Source organism: Arxiozyma heterogenica (genome assembly GCF_036370985.1).
Source record: "Arxiozyma heterogenica strain weizmannii chromosome Unknown scaffold_25, whole genome shotgun sequence".
Taxonomy (NCBI): Eukaryota; Fungi; Ascomycota; class Saccharomycetes; order Saccharomycetales; family Saccharomycetaceae; genus Arxiozyma; species Arxiozyma heterogenica.
This window is the reverse complement of record NW_027042678.1, coordinates 175,730-192,152: the sequence shown is the minus strand read 5'-3', so window position 1 is coordinate 192,152 and position 16,423 is coordinate 175,730. Positions and strand designations below refer to the sequence as shown.

At 27.2% G+C, this 16,423-nt stretch overlaps 5 protein-coding genes and 1 non-coding gene across 6 annotated transcripts; 3 read left to right on the top strand and 3 right to left on the bottom strand.

The window, feature by feature from the left end:
• Nucleotides 1–2,750: 2,750 nt before the first annotated feature.
• DEG1 (pseudouridine synthase DEG1) lies at nucleotides 2,751–3,974 on the top strand (the record flags this gene model as incomplete). Its single annotated transcript, XM_064859467.1, has 1 exon — nucleotides 2,751–3,974. One exon carries the CDS (start codon nucleotides 2,751–2,753, stop codon nucleotides 3,972–3,974), a length of 1,224 nt encoding a protein of 407 aa, XP_064713710.1.
• A 121-nt stretch (nucleotides 3,975–4,095) lies between these two features.
• SNF8 (ESCRT-II subunit protein SNF8) lies at nucleotides 4,096–4,806 on the bottom strand (the record flags this gene model as incomplete). The annotated part of the gene is made up of 1 exon (XM_064859466.1): nucleotides 4,096–4,806. The coding sequence occupies one exon, from the start codon at nucleotides 4,804–4,806 to the stop codon at nucleotides 4,096–4,098; it is 711 nt and encodes a 236-aa protein (XP_064713709.1).
• A 389-nt stretch (nucleotides 4,807–5,195) lies between these two features.
• Nucleotides 5,196–6,368, top strand: HAT1 (histone acetyltransferase catalytic subunit HAT1; the record flags this gene model as incomplete). The annotated part of the gene is made up of 1 exon (XM_064859465.1): nucleotides 5,196–6,368. One exon carries the CDS (start codon nucleotides 5,196–5,198, stop codon nucleotides 6,366–6,368), a length of 1,173 nt encoding a protein of 390 aa, XP_064713708.1.
• Nucleotides 6,369–9,673: 3,305 nt separating this feature from the next.
• On the bottom strand, nucleotides 9,674–10,696 carry HEM2 (porphobilinogen synthase HEM2; the record flags this gene model as incomplete). Its single annotated transcript, XM_064859464.1, has 1 exon — nucleotides 9,674–10,696. One exon carries the CDS (start codon nucleotides 10,694–10,696, stop codon nucleotides 9,674–9,676), a length of 1,023 nt encoding a protein of 340 aa, XP_064713707.1.
• Nucleotides 10,697–11,372: 676 nt separating this feature from the next.
• Nucleotides 11,373–12,236, top strand: RSR1 (Ras family GTPase RSR1; the record flags this gene model as incomplete). The annotated part of the gene is made up of 1 exon (XM_064859463.1): nucleotides 11,373–12,236. One exon carries the CDS (start codon nucleotides 11,373–11,375, stop codon nucleotides 12,234–12,236), a length of 864 nt encoding a protein of 287 aa, XP_064713706.1.
• Nucleotides 12,237–14,954: 2,718 nt separating this feature from the next.
• On the bottom strand, nucleotides 14,955–15,027 carry PWA37_002914. Its single transcript has one exon. It is a non-coding gene; the product is annotated as a tRNA-Ala (tRNA).
• Nucleotides 15,028–16,423: the final 1,396 nt, after the last annotated feature.

Genomic DNA, 16,423 nt, shown 5'->3' with positions numbered 1-16,423 from the left:
TAACAGAGATGTGTGAACACACTGTATACTAGGTGGCAAATGGACATGTTGTACTTAAAACACAATAAATCACTTTAGATTCAGATAGAATCTTACATAATCTTGGTGGCGTTGCCTCTTTATTATACAATAGTTGGCACCATTATGAAGTAATCTAAAGTTTCATAATTGTTTAGCGAGTGTGAGAAATATCAAATGAATAAATTTAATTGAGATAGTAATTAATGTAGTTAATAGTACCATTACCAATACGGTCTTTATCTATTGAACAGCTATATTGAGTTTATATATTTTTTTATCCTTGTCGTTTTATTTATATATAATATATAAATTATGTATAAGAGAGGAGTGATGAAAAATGGGTTATCTTCAGAAGACATTGTCTTTTTATATGTTTTCTGGAACTCAATCAACTTTTCAACCTGATATATTAGTGAATTAGTAATTTACAAGCTAATCATTAACTGTAATAAGTAGACAAAAACTTCATAGAATATTTAGGACAGTAGTGACTGTGGTATATTAGCACGTGATAGTTTCTTATAATACAACATATTTCTTCCGGAATAAATGATTCTATTAATAAGCTAATTGGGTAGTATAGTTTAATATTTTATGGATGTGTGAGTCAAAAACCGTAATTGCTACAAAAGGTAAGTCAATCACTTAAATTGTCTTAATAGCATTACATATGAAACAATTATAATATTTTTTGTTCTTGTTGTTATTTTATTAAGAATTAGGGCCTGTGGTAATTAGGCAAATAGTAAACATTCTTAATATTGTAATTATTTAGTTATAGTGTACAAAATTATATTAAAGTTCTTTAATGTTCTTCTGTATAAATAATACAGAAATAATAATATATAAAAAGTATACAAAGGAAAAAATATGATATGAAAAATTGTTGGCTTTATATATTTTCATATCTGACACATATTTTCTACGAACGGCATTAATTTATCAATATGTGTTGTTTGCATTCACTGATAAGCAAACAATACATTTTCCGTATTTAGATATCAGTTTATATTTACTAAAATCTAATTGGTCTTTCTATTTATTCTAGAATATTGGATTTTAGTAACTATAATTGAAAATATACATTACATATTAAATACCTATGAATGCTAAGTTCCAACAATATTTATTAATGTAATTTAACATGATTAAAAAATAAATTCCAAGAGGGCATTTGAAGTCATCAAAATGTATTATTATTTAAAATTACTATGAAAATTGCTACTTCTTTTATATAAAATAAATTTACAAAAAATAATACATAACATTTTACGATTTATTAAATATGAAATAATAACCTTTATTTTTCAATAGAGCAATATGGACTGTTTATTTTTTAAACATTAACTCATATACATTAAATAATATAAACATTGTATATCATACGACGTAAAATATATACAGAGTGATAGATTAAAAAAAAATTTTTAATTCTAAAAAAGTATTACAACATTAAAATTCGCCGAGCCTACATATGTTTGATAGTTTACAAAATATTCCCACATTTATAGATGTCAATTGACTTTTTATTTGACTGTTCGTAGAATACTATGACAGTGTTTGTATAGTACTGTCTATATATGATAGAAGATTTACATAACAAAATCTACCATTATCTCTAAATATTTTATCTAACTATATTATATATTCAAATAAACTTATTTTTATATATCATATATAAAAAATTACGGAATTTCCTCTATAATAAATAGTAAAATAAGGTGTTCCAAAATACAACAAACTGAACAACAGTTTTTTCTAGTAGATATCAAACAGTAGAGTACTGAATATTTATTATTTGGATATTAGTAAACATTGATGTGACTATTTGACTAATTTTTTTGTTGTTTGTAAAAGAAAACTATTTTATATCCGTGTATATAAAGGTAACAGTTGCCTTATATCGTATTTTTATTTTATTTACACTATTTTGTAGATTATTATTTCCATAATTTTACTTCAATTTTGTATAGTATTAACTACAGAAGAATTATAAAACAAAATCGAAAACACATCCAGTTTATCCAATACATGTAGACAATAATTTTCAACAATAAATACCTTTGAGTTTACCAGTTAACCATGATCCTTAGCTTAGGTAACATTTTAGATACACTTTCACGTCGAAATTTATCTACTCCAAAAATTCTGTTAGCATTTACTTACTGTTCAATACAAATTGCGTTGATAAGCTTGAACTTAATTCACCATCTACATATGATATCAGCAGGAATACAACTTTAGTTTTTCAAAAGGGTCAGGATAATATAATCAAAACACGGAAAATAATTTCTTGACAATGTTCCACCAACTAGAAAACACTTATCGTATTTTCGTCTCAAGTGAGCAAATTAGTAACAAAAAATGCGAAATAACTATAAACAAAAAAATATTCCAAGAAGAAATTTATGATGTCTATGTTAATGTGACAACGGCAAACTCACTTCAAACATAACGGTATTTAGTCTTCATTTCATCTACAAAGAGATACCAATTGTGTGAAGAGAACATATTCTATTTGATCGTTATTTTTTTTTTTGGAAATTAGATGGGTTTTTTTTTCGAAGTTATTTAAAGGAAGTGTAGCATCCACTACGCCAGTCAATTCCTCAACAAGTGTTTCAGATATATTCAAATATCATGATTTAGGTAGAAATGAACTTATCGAACGACTTTGCAAATTGGAAAGGGATAATAAAAAACTTAAACAGGATCTTAGTGTGTGCCAAATGAATAACAGAAGTATTCCTACTGCTACTACCAATACTGCTGATAGTAAATATAGAAATAATAAAAAGAGATCATGTATTAATAGTAATATTTCAGATAAGAAAAATAAAAAAGCTAAAAAGAATTTTGACTTTTCAAAGCATAATAGACGATTCATCGCTTTGAAGTTTGCCTACCTTGGCTGGAATTATAATGGTTTAGCTATTCAAAAAGATCCAACAGTTTTACCCACTGTTGAGGGTACAATATTAGAAGCTATGAATAAATGTAAACTTGTACCTTCAATGGTCCCGCAAGATTATAAATTTAGTCGTTGCGGTAGAACTGATAAAGGTGTTAGTGCCATGAATCAAGTCATTTCGTTATGGGTCAGGTCCAACTTAAGTGACGAAGAACAGAAAGATCCTCTAAATGATGAAAGAGAAATCCAATATGCACACATTCTTAACCAATTATTACCTGATGATATAAGAATATCTGCAGTATCTTTAAGACCTCCAAAGGGATTTGATGCCAGGTTCAGCTGTCAAGCTCGTCATTACAAATATCTTTTCAAAAAGGAAGGGTTAAACATTGATAAAATGAATGAAGCTGCTAAAAAGTTTATAGGAGAGCATGATTTTAGAAATTTTTGTAAGATAGATGGATCTAAACAAATCACAAATTATAATAGAACCATATATTCGTCTAATATCTTACATGTTAATGATGATTTTTATTGTTTTGACTTGGTAGGTTCAGCATTCTTATGGCATCAAGTTCGTTGTATGATGGCTGTCCTATTCCTTATTGGTCAAGAACTTGAGACTCCCAATTTAATTTCGGAAATGTTAGATATTGAACTTACCCCACAAAAACCAATTTACGATATGGCAAGTGATGTCCCTTTAATATTGTATGACTGTAAATTTCCTGAAATGGAATGGATAGAAACTAATCTCAATGATTATAAAGCTGTAAAATATGGGAAAGCAGTTGATACCCTAGCATTAAATTATCAATTAAAATCTTCAATTGTTACAATTTTCAAGAATATTTTACCGACTAGCAAGACAACTATTGATGACAAAATAAGGATCAATCTAGGTAATGGAAAGGGTCAAGTACTGTCACAGTATAAAAAAATGAAAGACCGTGACGTCATGCAATCAGTAGATGTCATTAATGCAAAGTTTAGGAAAAGAAAGACAAAAAAACAAACAATTGTTGAAACAAATATATAATATTTATGCTTTGACTATGTATGTGTGTGTTCTTAGACAAATTAATATTATAGATTATATTTCAAGGTAGAATATTTGTATATTAAGAGACAGATGAGATAGTTCATATTGCATTGAAGGTTCAGTTCGTCAATGATTTAGCGATCCATGATGGATTCCAAAACAGTGTTTCATTTTGTTCAGATTGATTGTCCACCCATAATAAACCATTTATCACCATTTCATCTAATACAGACTTACATCTCACCTTGCTCCAACTAAGATTAGCTCTTAAAAGAGATATAGATGCATAACCCATTATTGAACACACTTCTAGAATCTTTGTTTGATCTGTGGTTAGTTCGTTAGGTACACTTCGAAGAATTTTTTCCCCCTTTATTGTTAAAATAGTAAATCCTCCATCTAGAGTCCTCAACATATTAATAGCATCAATTAAATCTTTCTCCGTTACATTCATAGTTTTAAAATATGTACGTAATAATTCGTTAAACGTTATCAACCCACCATTAATATCTTTAGTATTTCTACAAATTTGAATTATTCTAATACATAACTCATATAAGAAATCATTTACAGTAAATAAATGTTTATCTCGGTCAGTATATAATTTCAAAGGATCAATCCCAATATTATGACACATATGTAGAAATTTGGATCTAAATGCAGGATTTGACTTTAACCCCTGATTATGTTTATTAGCAAATTCTATCAGTTTATCTTGAAAAATATTCAATTGTTCTGAAAGTTCTTCAGTTTTTCTATTAAACTGTTTCAGTGTGTCATTATATAGCTTATCATTATCATTAAATGCCGCTAACCCAAATTTTTTCATCTCCTATTGTCCCAAAAAAGATCTCACGTTGTTCAATGTGCTCTCTAAACTTCTCTTTCGTTCATTCACATTATTTATTTGGAAGTATAACAATATCTAAAATTTTCTTTAATGAACTATATTTAAATGTATAAAAAATATTGCATTCTCCAACTTATAATAGTTTAGCGTTTTTTGTGTAAATATTGTTTATTTATTGAATTAGGAAAGTTAGTAATTTTTTTTTAATAAATTTCTTTTTCTTTATAAATTAAAGAAAAAAAAACAAATGCTTTATAGTACAATATACATAGATAGAAATGAATGTATACCATTAGATATGGACAATCATAAAAGTCAATTTATCTGCGTTGAACGACCAGAAGTGATATTTCACGACATAGTACTCTATGACATCTGCGCAAGATTTCAAACTTGAGAGATGGACATTGTCCTCCAACGATGCATTGAAAATATCAATTGTCAATAATTCAGAAGATAAAGCCATTCAATTTAAGCCAAATTTCACTTATCCACTTTATGGTGATAAAGAAACTATATTCGGATTTAAAGATTTAACAATTCATTTGGTGTTTGACTCAGTAACGTTTAAGCCATTTATTAATGCCAAATATAGTACTTCTGTTAAGAATTATGATGATGTTCTCAAAATACTGGGTGATAATTTACCAGAGAACGATTTTATTATGAAAGATGAGAATAAATGGAGAGATATCTGTAAAAATGAGCACAAAACTTACAGCCTGCCTGATGAGAAATATAAGATCGGAGAATATGCAATCGACAATTCAAACAAATTTGCCATCTATAAGGTTAAGCTATCAGAAGACCCAAACTTATTAAAGCTTCATCGTAGAATACAGATTCTTTCACTATTTTTCATCGAAGGTGCATCATATATAGACACTGAAGAACCACTTTGGGATATTTATTGGCTATTTAATATGGAAACAAAGGAATGTATAGGTTTTGCAACAACTTATAAATATTGGTATTATGGTGGTCATTTAAACTTCGATAGCCAAAATTACAAAAGACAATATAGAGCTAAAATATCACAATTTTTGATTCTTCCCCCATATCAGGGTAAGGGTCATGGCACCCAATTTTATTCTCACATATATGATTCATGGAAAACAGATCTCTCTGTTGTTGAAGTAACCATAGAAGATCCAAATGAAAGTTTTGATGATCTTAGAGATATAAATGATTTGATGATGTTATCTGAAGAAAACTTTTTTACCTCTCTCGAGAATAAACTTCAGAATAATAATCTTCAAATATCTGTATGGCTTGAAGATCAAAGAACACGCTTTAAATTAGAAAAAAGACAATTTGAGAGATGTGTGGAAATGATACTTCTTTATCTACAAAGTGATAAAGAGTATAATGCTTTTGTTAAGAAAAGATTATATCGAAAAAATTTTGAAGCTTTAAATGACATTCCAGATAATGATGGCAAGATTAAAGCAATTAACAATTCTTTCAACCTATTGACAGAAGACTATCACCGTATTTTAGAAAAATTTTCGAATTTTAAAAGAAGATATAACCAGAAGTAAATAGAAAAAATTGAAGAGTAGTTCTGTCATTTGAAGAAATAATGATTTTTAGAACATATATACATTAATATGATGTAATTTTAAAAGTATATATTTCGTGTAAAAAATTTGAACTATATATTATTTAAGAAACGTACATAATTGGGTTGATTTGTAATTTTTAAAATTAAGTTTAAGTTCAGATCAACAAAAAAATATGCTTTTCTAATTTTCAATAAATCAGAATATAAATATAAAAGTTGATGCAAATGAATACTTACATTGTTGTTTATATTAAAAATTTTAACTAGGTATATGAATTAAATAATTATGTATTGTATTTAGTTTTGAAGATATTCTTCAGTTATTTAACTGGAAGAAAATTCTATATCAACAGAATAATAAAATAAAATAAAAACAGAGCAAATAAAATACACAATATTACTAAATTTTCGCTTCTTGTATACAAATTTTTAGTTAGTATATTTTTGTTCAAGACATTAATTGTAGTGGATTTGAAACGGGAAGTCACTCTATAATTTTTATATTGAGTTAGTTGTTACTTTAATAAGTATATTTTATTGGATATCTCTAAATAATATTTATGATCTCTATTTTACATTATTATTAGCTATCAATATATTTTACTAAATTATAAGTAATGCAATTTGGATAAATTCTTATTAATTCATTTTTATATTTTTAAATAATTTTTTTCCAGGGAAGTTATTTCTTTGTTGAACAACATTTCAAAACAAAACGTGTTAGGTCTCATTTCTTAGCAAAACAATTTTATATAGTAAATTGTGTACGTAAATATACATAGAAAAAGGTAGTAAACAAAAATATAGAAATGTAATTATGCTACAGTATACAATTCTATTATGGCTATAGAGAATCTTTATTCTGACGCTCGACAATATAATAACTTTACTAAAGAACATACATATTTTTACGAAAAAAAAAACTATCAATAAAATATTATTGCTACAAAGTATCACTCTTTAGTTAAAGCTTATTATTTATATATACATTTCTCAATAAATTAGTATAGTGCGTTACTGTACAAGTAATCCAACCATACCTACCTTTTTTATTTTCATATTAAAATCTCTTCTCTCTTTTAAAAAAGAAAACATAAAATAAAACCAAAATCAATATTTGTTTTGCAAAATTTTTAAATCTCGATCTTTTATTAGGATTACTCACACATATGTAGTATATTACTATATTCCTATCGAAATTTCGAGTTATCATTATGTCTAATGTGTTTTGTATGCTATTTAAACAGGTTTACGTCGACTAGAGTCAAATACGTCTCCACGTTTAAATCACATCATTTGAGGAATGTTGAACACATTATTCCATAAAATAATAATGGGAATCTGGAATAGTAAATTGAATAAGAGCAGTGTTAAGGAGCATAAACAATTGAGGTTGTGGACGCTTACTAACATAAGTATTATTTTTTATTATTATGTAATAACTTATCGATGTATATAAAAAATATCAAACAGTTTGTTTTCTTATATTATACAACACACAAAATAATACGTCTAAAACATTTTAAATATTATAAATAGTGTGTAAGAGTTGTTGTATGTAAATGGATGAATCATATCAATTAGTATAAGTATAAACACTCTTACGTGAGCTCTATATATCACTAATTAATAACCCTGATGTGGTATTATTACTTCTTGTTGTTCTTGTATGATATTAAGAGTTATCTCTTAATATTATTACTAAGATGTATTTAAATAAGATGATTACCCCGGCCTATCTTTCAATAATCAAAGGCCTCTTGATAAGATCTGATATAATTCTCACTCCCTGGAAATTCTCCAATCAGATTCAATACCTTATACGAGCCACTGCGCATATAGCTGCACCAATCTTCCAGCTAGACACTCAGGTGTTACCCTCAGAATTGTGTATCTACTGGATTTCCAGTTAGGCTCTTTACATAGTGATAAAAAATTCTTATTTATTCTCTTATCTGTATAATAAATTTCCTAAATAAAAAATAAAATAAATAATATACTCTCCTTTTTATCTATTAAGCAAAAAACAAATGTTAAACATTCAAAATACTCAAAATAAATATTTAATGGACTAGAAGCATATGAATATTTTTATATAACAGATTTTACTTTTCTACAATTGTTGCATACAATTAATAAAATATTACAAAATACATAGTAATGATCTTGTAATACGAAACAACTTATTTTTATCAAATGGCACGAATTATAATAATATATTTTTTTACGAATAAATAACTATAATTAAATCACATGATTAAATATTTTATTAAATACTTGTAAAAATTATTATAAAAATATGTTTTATTTTAATTTTCCGAAAAATTAATAATATTAACGTTTCGTTAGAAAGTATATTATGTTTTAATTTAATGTATATATCTAATTAGCATTTGTGACGATAAATTCTTGTATTAAAAAAATGGAAGGTTCAGCGTTAAAAAAACACATTTATGTATATCATATATCTTTGCATTACCTTATAATATTACTATTATCACCATTATAATTTTTCGTAATCTCTGTCTTGGTAGCACAATTTTATAAATAATTTTAGATTAATTATTTACAGATATTTATTTCGCTAGGAGATAATTTAAAATATTAAAAGATTATGATTATAAGTACAAGTGATGTTCCAAAAAAAAAAAAAAAAGAATAGTATATTAAATAAATTATATTATGAGATACTAATTAATAAATATTAAATATTTTTCTATCTAATCATATAGTCATTATATTTTTGTTAATTTATTACCTTACATTTTTACTCGGGCCTATTGTAGTAGCAATATTTAAGGGAAATTTTACTTTAAATTTCAATTTTCCAAAGTTTGTTATTTGCTGGATAAGTATATGGATGTATGTGTAGGAATATAACAGCCTAAATAATTTTTTTTATCAATTTATAACTTGCTTTATATTCACAATGTACAGAATTTTGAATTATTAGTTTTTATATATACAACCCAATAACTGGATCCTTCTGCATAATATTAACGATACTTTTTATAGAATAAGGTACTTACTTTTATTAAGGAATATAATAAGAATGAATAAATCAACTCTCTTAAATGTTTATAATAATTAACAAAAATTTAATAGATATTGTGGTATTAACTACATAAAGTATACTAAGTATAATAGCAGTACCATTTATTGTAAAATTATCGACAAAATTCATTATCTAAAAAAAGGAGAAGATATGATGATAGTAAAATAGTAAAAAATCATGACGTTTAAAATTAAGAATGGGGAAAAAACAAACAAAAGTCTTTATGTTTACTCTGAAATCCAATCTAATAACTCTGGCGTAAAATAAGTGATAATTAATCTAGCACCAGCTCTTAAGAACCCTTGGTGAGATTCCAAAACAATGCTTTTTAAATCCACAACACCTTTTTCAGCGGCTGCATGTAACATTGCATATTCCCCAGATACATGATAAGCACATATTGGCAAATCTCTACAAATTTCACTTGCATCACGCATAATATCCAAATAAAAGGTAGATGGTTTGACAATAATACCATCGGCACCCTCATTCATATCACGCTGAACTGCTCTTCTAGCCAAACCTCTTCCTGCATGAGGTAATTGATATCTTTTTCTATCACCTGAAGATGGTGCAGAGCATGCAGCATCACGGAAAGGACCATATAGATTGGCACTAAATTTTGCAGCATATGAAAGAACAAAGGTCTTATGTGCTAAACCTGCGTTAATCAATCCACGCTTAATTTCTTTAATTCTACCATCAATCATATCACTTGGAGCGACACAATGTGCACCTGCTTTAGCATAATTAACTGCAACAGCAGCAATACGGGCAACACTTAGTTCTCGATTAATTGTACCATCTTTGTATAGGACACCACAGTGTCCATGAGAGGTATATTCACAAAGACACACGTCACATATAATATATAGATCTGGAAAAGCCTGTCTTAATGTTTTAATCCCTTGAATAACAGGTCCATTTGGATCATCTGCAGCAGTACCAACAGGATCTTTACAGCCTGGTGCTAAAGGAACTCCAAATATGATTACAGATCTTAAACCTTTCTCCACTAAAGGACGTAGATAATCAACAATTTTATTGACACCTAATCTACTAATATTAGGCAATGAATCAATTGGTGTAATGTCGTCTGGCTGATCGGATATAAAGATTGGGAAAATTAACATATTTTTGTGCAGTTGTCTCTCACTTTGCCATTCTCTCAATAGTGGATGATTGTAACCACCAGCTAGAATAGATGAGATTTGGGTCTCTTCAATATCTAAAAACTCAGCTGTGTGCATACGAATTGGATGTGACTAAAATTAATAATTGTTGAGTTGCCTTTTTTTCTTTATTTAGTAAGCTACTTATTTAAATGCAGGTTCAAGGAGAAAAAGAGTCCAATAGCAGAAAAAATTATAAAAAAGATAAAAGGACTTTATTCCATCTTTTTATAGATAAGAGTATATGAGTTTGCAGAAAGGTCACTTATTTGCTCAGAGTATGAAACTGATTAAAAAGAAAGAAGATAAATATGTTGGAAAACTTATATTTTTCTTGTTCGATTTTTATTTGGTAGGGAAGAACGACACTGATATATGATTACTAATTAACCCTATTTGTTTTTCTTAGTTTTTCATCCTTTGAGACAAGCGGAAATAATACAGGTTTGTGCGGAATTTTCTATTTCCGTTTTTTTTTACAAAAAAATTTTCTTTTTAGAAATCTGAAATTCTGATAAAATAAAAACCATTTTTTTTTTTGTTTAAAGAAAATCAAAAGAAAGAAAAATAAAAAAGTAGAAGAGTTAGCTTTGAAATAGTATGCGTGTGATGCAATGATATTGTGGACGTTCATAAGATAGATATATATTTTTATTCAGCTTGTAAATCAATTGACAAGAAAGTAGGAATAAGTTAAAATAAGAATATACAAAGTATTTAGCTAAGCAGCATTAGTGAGCGAAATTAAAAAAAAATGAGAGATTATAAACTGGTTGTACTAGGTGCAGGGGGTGTAGGTAAGTCATGCTTAACTGTACAATTTGTGCAAGGTATCTACTTAGATTCTTATGATCCAACAATTGAAGATTCATATAGGAAAACAATAGAAATTGATAATAAAGTTTTTGATCTGGAAATATTGGATACTGCCGGTATCGCACAATTTACTGCAATGAGAGAATTATATATAAAATCTGGTATGGGATTTCTTCTGGTGTATTCAGTTACTGATAAACAGTCTTTGAATGAATTAATGGCATTAAGAGAACAAGTTCTTAGAATTAAAGATACAGATCGTGTTCCAATGGTACTTGTTGGCAATAAAGCTGATTTAATCGATGAAAGGGTAATTAGTGTAGAAGATGGTATAGCAGTTAGCAGTAAATGGGGCAAGGTTCCCTTTTATGAAACAAGTGCATTATTAAAATCAAATGTTGATGAGGTATTTATTGATGTTGTGAGACAGATCATAAGAAATGAAATGGAAAATGTTGCAAGATCAGAAATGAGAAATCCAAGTCGTTCACAGTTCAAAGACAATAAGAGTAATGGTGATGGTACCATACAATCTCTTTCTAAAAAGGAAATGTTAGGTAATTCTTCTAAAAAAAATACTAGAATGGGATCATACCAAGGCCAGTCTGAATTATATGAGACAAAAAATACATCTAGGTTACAAACGTCTAATTTAACAAAGAATGCAGAAAAAGGAACTGCACAATCAAAAACAAATTCTTCCATTGAAGTTAAGAATAAAACTGATAAATCCCCCAAAACAGTTAGTTCTTTAAATAGAAAGAAATCCAAAAAGAAATCCTCATTATGTATGATATTATAATATTTTAGATGGATATATGTACAGAATTAAAAATATGTAATATTCAAGGAACTATTGATATCATTCTAGAAGTTATAAATATTTCAAATGGTTTAAATAATTTAGTAAGCAGAATTTTTGATTGTGGTATAGTACAAAAGTAAGGCAATAGAGACGTTGTCTGTTCTTTTTTGGACTTATAGTGTGACTGTTTGGAGATCCAAATCATGGGATAAACCTTAGATCACCTTTTAATTCACTTGGAGGCTTAAAATAATTTATGTGAAAGTTATGAAAGAAAAAAGATGCAAAAACAATCATCATATATAATATAAAGATAATATATATATACATTTACAGATAAATTGATCAGGTTGGTATATTTACAACATCTTAATTGAAGATTAAAATTTAAGTGCCAATTATTTTGACATCGTAAAATAGCACAGGTTAAATTTGTTGTATCAAGTATAATTTTAATTTTGTTGTAAACTAAGTGATTAATACTTTTAACGATTAAGGTTCTTTTTTTATATATATAATATATATAAAAACAAGAATTAAAAAACCAAATATTATATAATGCATTAAAATAAACAATATTTTTAGGTATACAAAGAAAACAAAATTTTAAGTAAAATTGGGATCTTGATGATTTATTCCTATTCTCTTTATTGTTAATCACTAGGTAAGTTTTGTCTTTGAAAGAACAGAAAAAAGAAAAAAAAGCACAATCCTTTCTCAAATATTATAGAATATTTCGGTAATATATCTAGTTTTGATAATAACGAAAATTTTAAAGATTCTAAAATAAAATAGTTAAATTTTACAATAGGATTATAACACACATATATAATAATTAGAATGTATCTTGAGATAATATAATTCTGCACTAAAAGTTCTAATATAAATTTGATTATATACTTATGATAAGCTTTTGCGGTGATATATTTGTGGTAGTATCGACTTCCTTCAATTTGTCTATCAAACAATATAATATTCTACTTTACAAATTGTACGTTCCTAAATATTAATTTTCTTAAGAGTTACTATCCTTATTTACAAAAAATGTAAGCTAATATTAAACTAATGCTACCTTTCAATATTGAATAATTAATATAATATATATATTCCACATCTTGTTTCTTTCTTTTTGACTATGTCTAATTCTTACTACTGTCTTTGAACAGCTAATTTTCTATCATAATTTCTGATACTTATTCTCTGTTTCATATAAAAATACCTATTTCACCAAATAAGAAGACTTTCTCATATTTATAAATAAATTAAAGAAATAAATAGAAAACAAACTCAAGACAAGTAGTATTTAATGATGTATATAATCAAGTGTATTTTTATTCTTGAAAGTTACTCAGACTCCAAAATTATTTTAAAAAATTTTTGAACGTTATATAACATAAGAGGACAGACTGCTTGGGTTTGCTTATATATACGGGTAAGTTATCTTATACTGACATATAATAATGCACATGATGATACATATTCACATTGTCAATCACTGGCTGCTATTAATGTTGTTCATGAGCCTTTAGTTATACTTAGTTTTAAAATACTAGAAAAAATATATATATACAGAATATTTGCCTACAGTTCTTGCACACATACATTGTTAATTTTGTCTAATTATTATAAAGGAAAACCTATTACAAAATATATACGACAAATAAATTATATTGCATGTAGGAAGTTGTATGAAGAAGTAGAAAACCGGATAGATACGAAATTTATAGATATAAAAAATAAGATTTCTATTATTGACTAAAAAATTCATAAGACTGTCTATAGTGATATCAAGACAACGTTTCTCATAATTATATTTTGCAAACTTGTACACCACAAATAAGCACCGTAATGTTTAAGATATTTATATGTAAGACTTTTAACTACTGGTTTAGAAAAATTAGGATTATCAATACTTTCCTAAACTCTCCTTTTTGTAAAATTTTTCCAATCAGCCTTGACAATTGAAATATAAATTATTAAAGAAAAAATACAACTATATACGTTCGAAAGTGAGAATTTATTTGTGTTATTTCTATAAGAATTGTTGTAATTTATTTTTTTTGTATATCATATTATGTACAGATGTATGATGATATGCAGAAAACATTTTATCTCTTACCGTCAGTGTAGTTCAAGTATTCGAAGAAAAACGAAAAACATTAAAAGACTTGAAATGAATAAAAGAGTTTATATTAAATACATGACATAAAGAATATATATATTTAACATCAAATAACGACAAGTATCTATTGCTTAACAATATTCACCATTACCATGAATGCTAAATGCACCAAATTGCCACAATATTTATTAGTAGTAATCAATGGAAAAAAAAAGAAGAATAACCAAAAAAAAAAAATTATGAAAAAATAGTCAAGGATATATTATATATTGCTTAGTCTATATGTTACATATAGAATCCTGATGTCACTATAAAGTATCTTGTGAACTTCCTAGTCGACGATGACATTTTTGTTTGTCTGTATATCTATATATGTTATTTTACTTCTTGTGTAGAGTATAATTTATATATCATATATAGACAACCAATCAAGAAATATTTATTTCTTTTAGTGTTTACAAGACTATATATCTCGTAATTAATCATCATCTATTACAAAAAAAGGAGATTTTAGAAAAATATTGCCAACCCTCATTTTTCTAAACAAAACCCTAAACAGTAATAACAGGGATATTACATGTGCATCAAAGAACTGGACGCGACCGGAATCGAACCGATGACCTCTTCCTTGCAAGGGAAGCGCGCTACCAACTGCGCCACGTGCCCCAAAACAGATGCCTTTTGTTGTGGAATAGAATAGTTATAACCATCAAGATTACATAAGATCCTGAATGAATCTAGAACTATTTATTTTCTTAATAAGCCATACACGTACTACAACATTAGATGCTGCATAATAAAGAGATTGAATTACATAAGATTTTGGCAAATCTAGAATTTACCTATTGTTTTAATAAGTCCCACGTGTATTACTAATTACCATGATTAGAGAATTGGGATGCAGTTCTAATCCACTAGTGCACCTAAATTAATGTAATAAATTTTAGGGTGAATCAGTCAAGTCATTAATGTACTAATCTGAATAATCGATCGAGCTCCAGAAAACATATAAAAGGACAACGTTTTCTGGAGATAAAAGATCATCTTCCATAACCGTTTCTTGTAAATAATTTATATATTATATATGAACAAAAAGAGAACAACAAGCAAGTAACAAGCCAAGTAACTTCGAATAAATATATTAGCTCGTTAAAGCCGCTCAATATATAAGACCGTTTTAGTAATTATATTATTGATTATAGTTGATTACTGTCTCGATTACTTGAATAACTATAAATATTATTTGCGCTTCCCTGGAATACACAAAGAATCTGACAATTTAATGCTGCAACGGACGTCACGACGTTTTCGGGCGTGTGGTCTAGTGGTATGATTCTCGCTTTGGGTTCACTGGAACGTTTGAGTATGCGAGAGGCCCTGGGTTCAATTCCCAGCTCGCCCCCTTTTTTACTGTAAACTGTAATATTGGAGATATTACAGCTTAGGGTTATGTTTAGAAAAATGAGAGTTGACAGTATTTTTCTAAACTTTCCTTTTTGCTAAATTTTACAAACATACATAAAAGCAGGAGTAGCCAACATAAGTACAAGGAAGTAACGAAGGAACCAAGGATTACATAGGTTTAGATATATAATATATAAGTGTATACTATTAAGTTATCATAGATTAAGGATATAGATATATGGATATATAGGTGTTGAAATAGAATGTTCTATAATGAAATAGATAGAACAATAAGATTTTAGCAGACACTAAACGTTAAATTGTTGAGTAATAATTGTTGAGAGGTCACCAAAAGTTGTTGAGTTTGTTTATTAAATATCTTACTGTTCGTAAAGGAAAATGGCTTAATGTTAACATATATAAAGCCAAGGATTTCATCATACATTATTTTTATCTTATTTACAATCTTTGTATATTATTATTTCTATGTTGTATATAGAGAAAGAAAGTGAAGAACTTTATTATAATTTTGTTTACTAAATCTGTTTAATATAATATTTGAGAGTGTTTACTATATATCCAATGAATAAAGGTGCTCATTCTCAACAATAGGAATATTACATCTAGAAATATAGAAAGAGTCTATATCTTATATCTA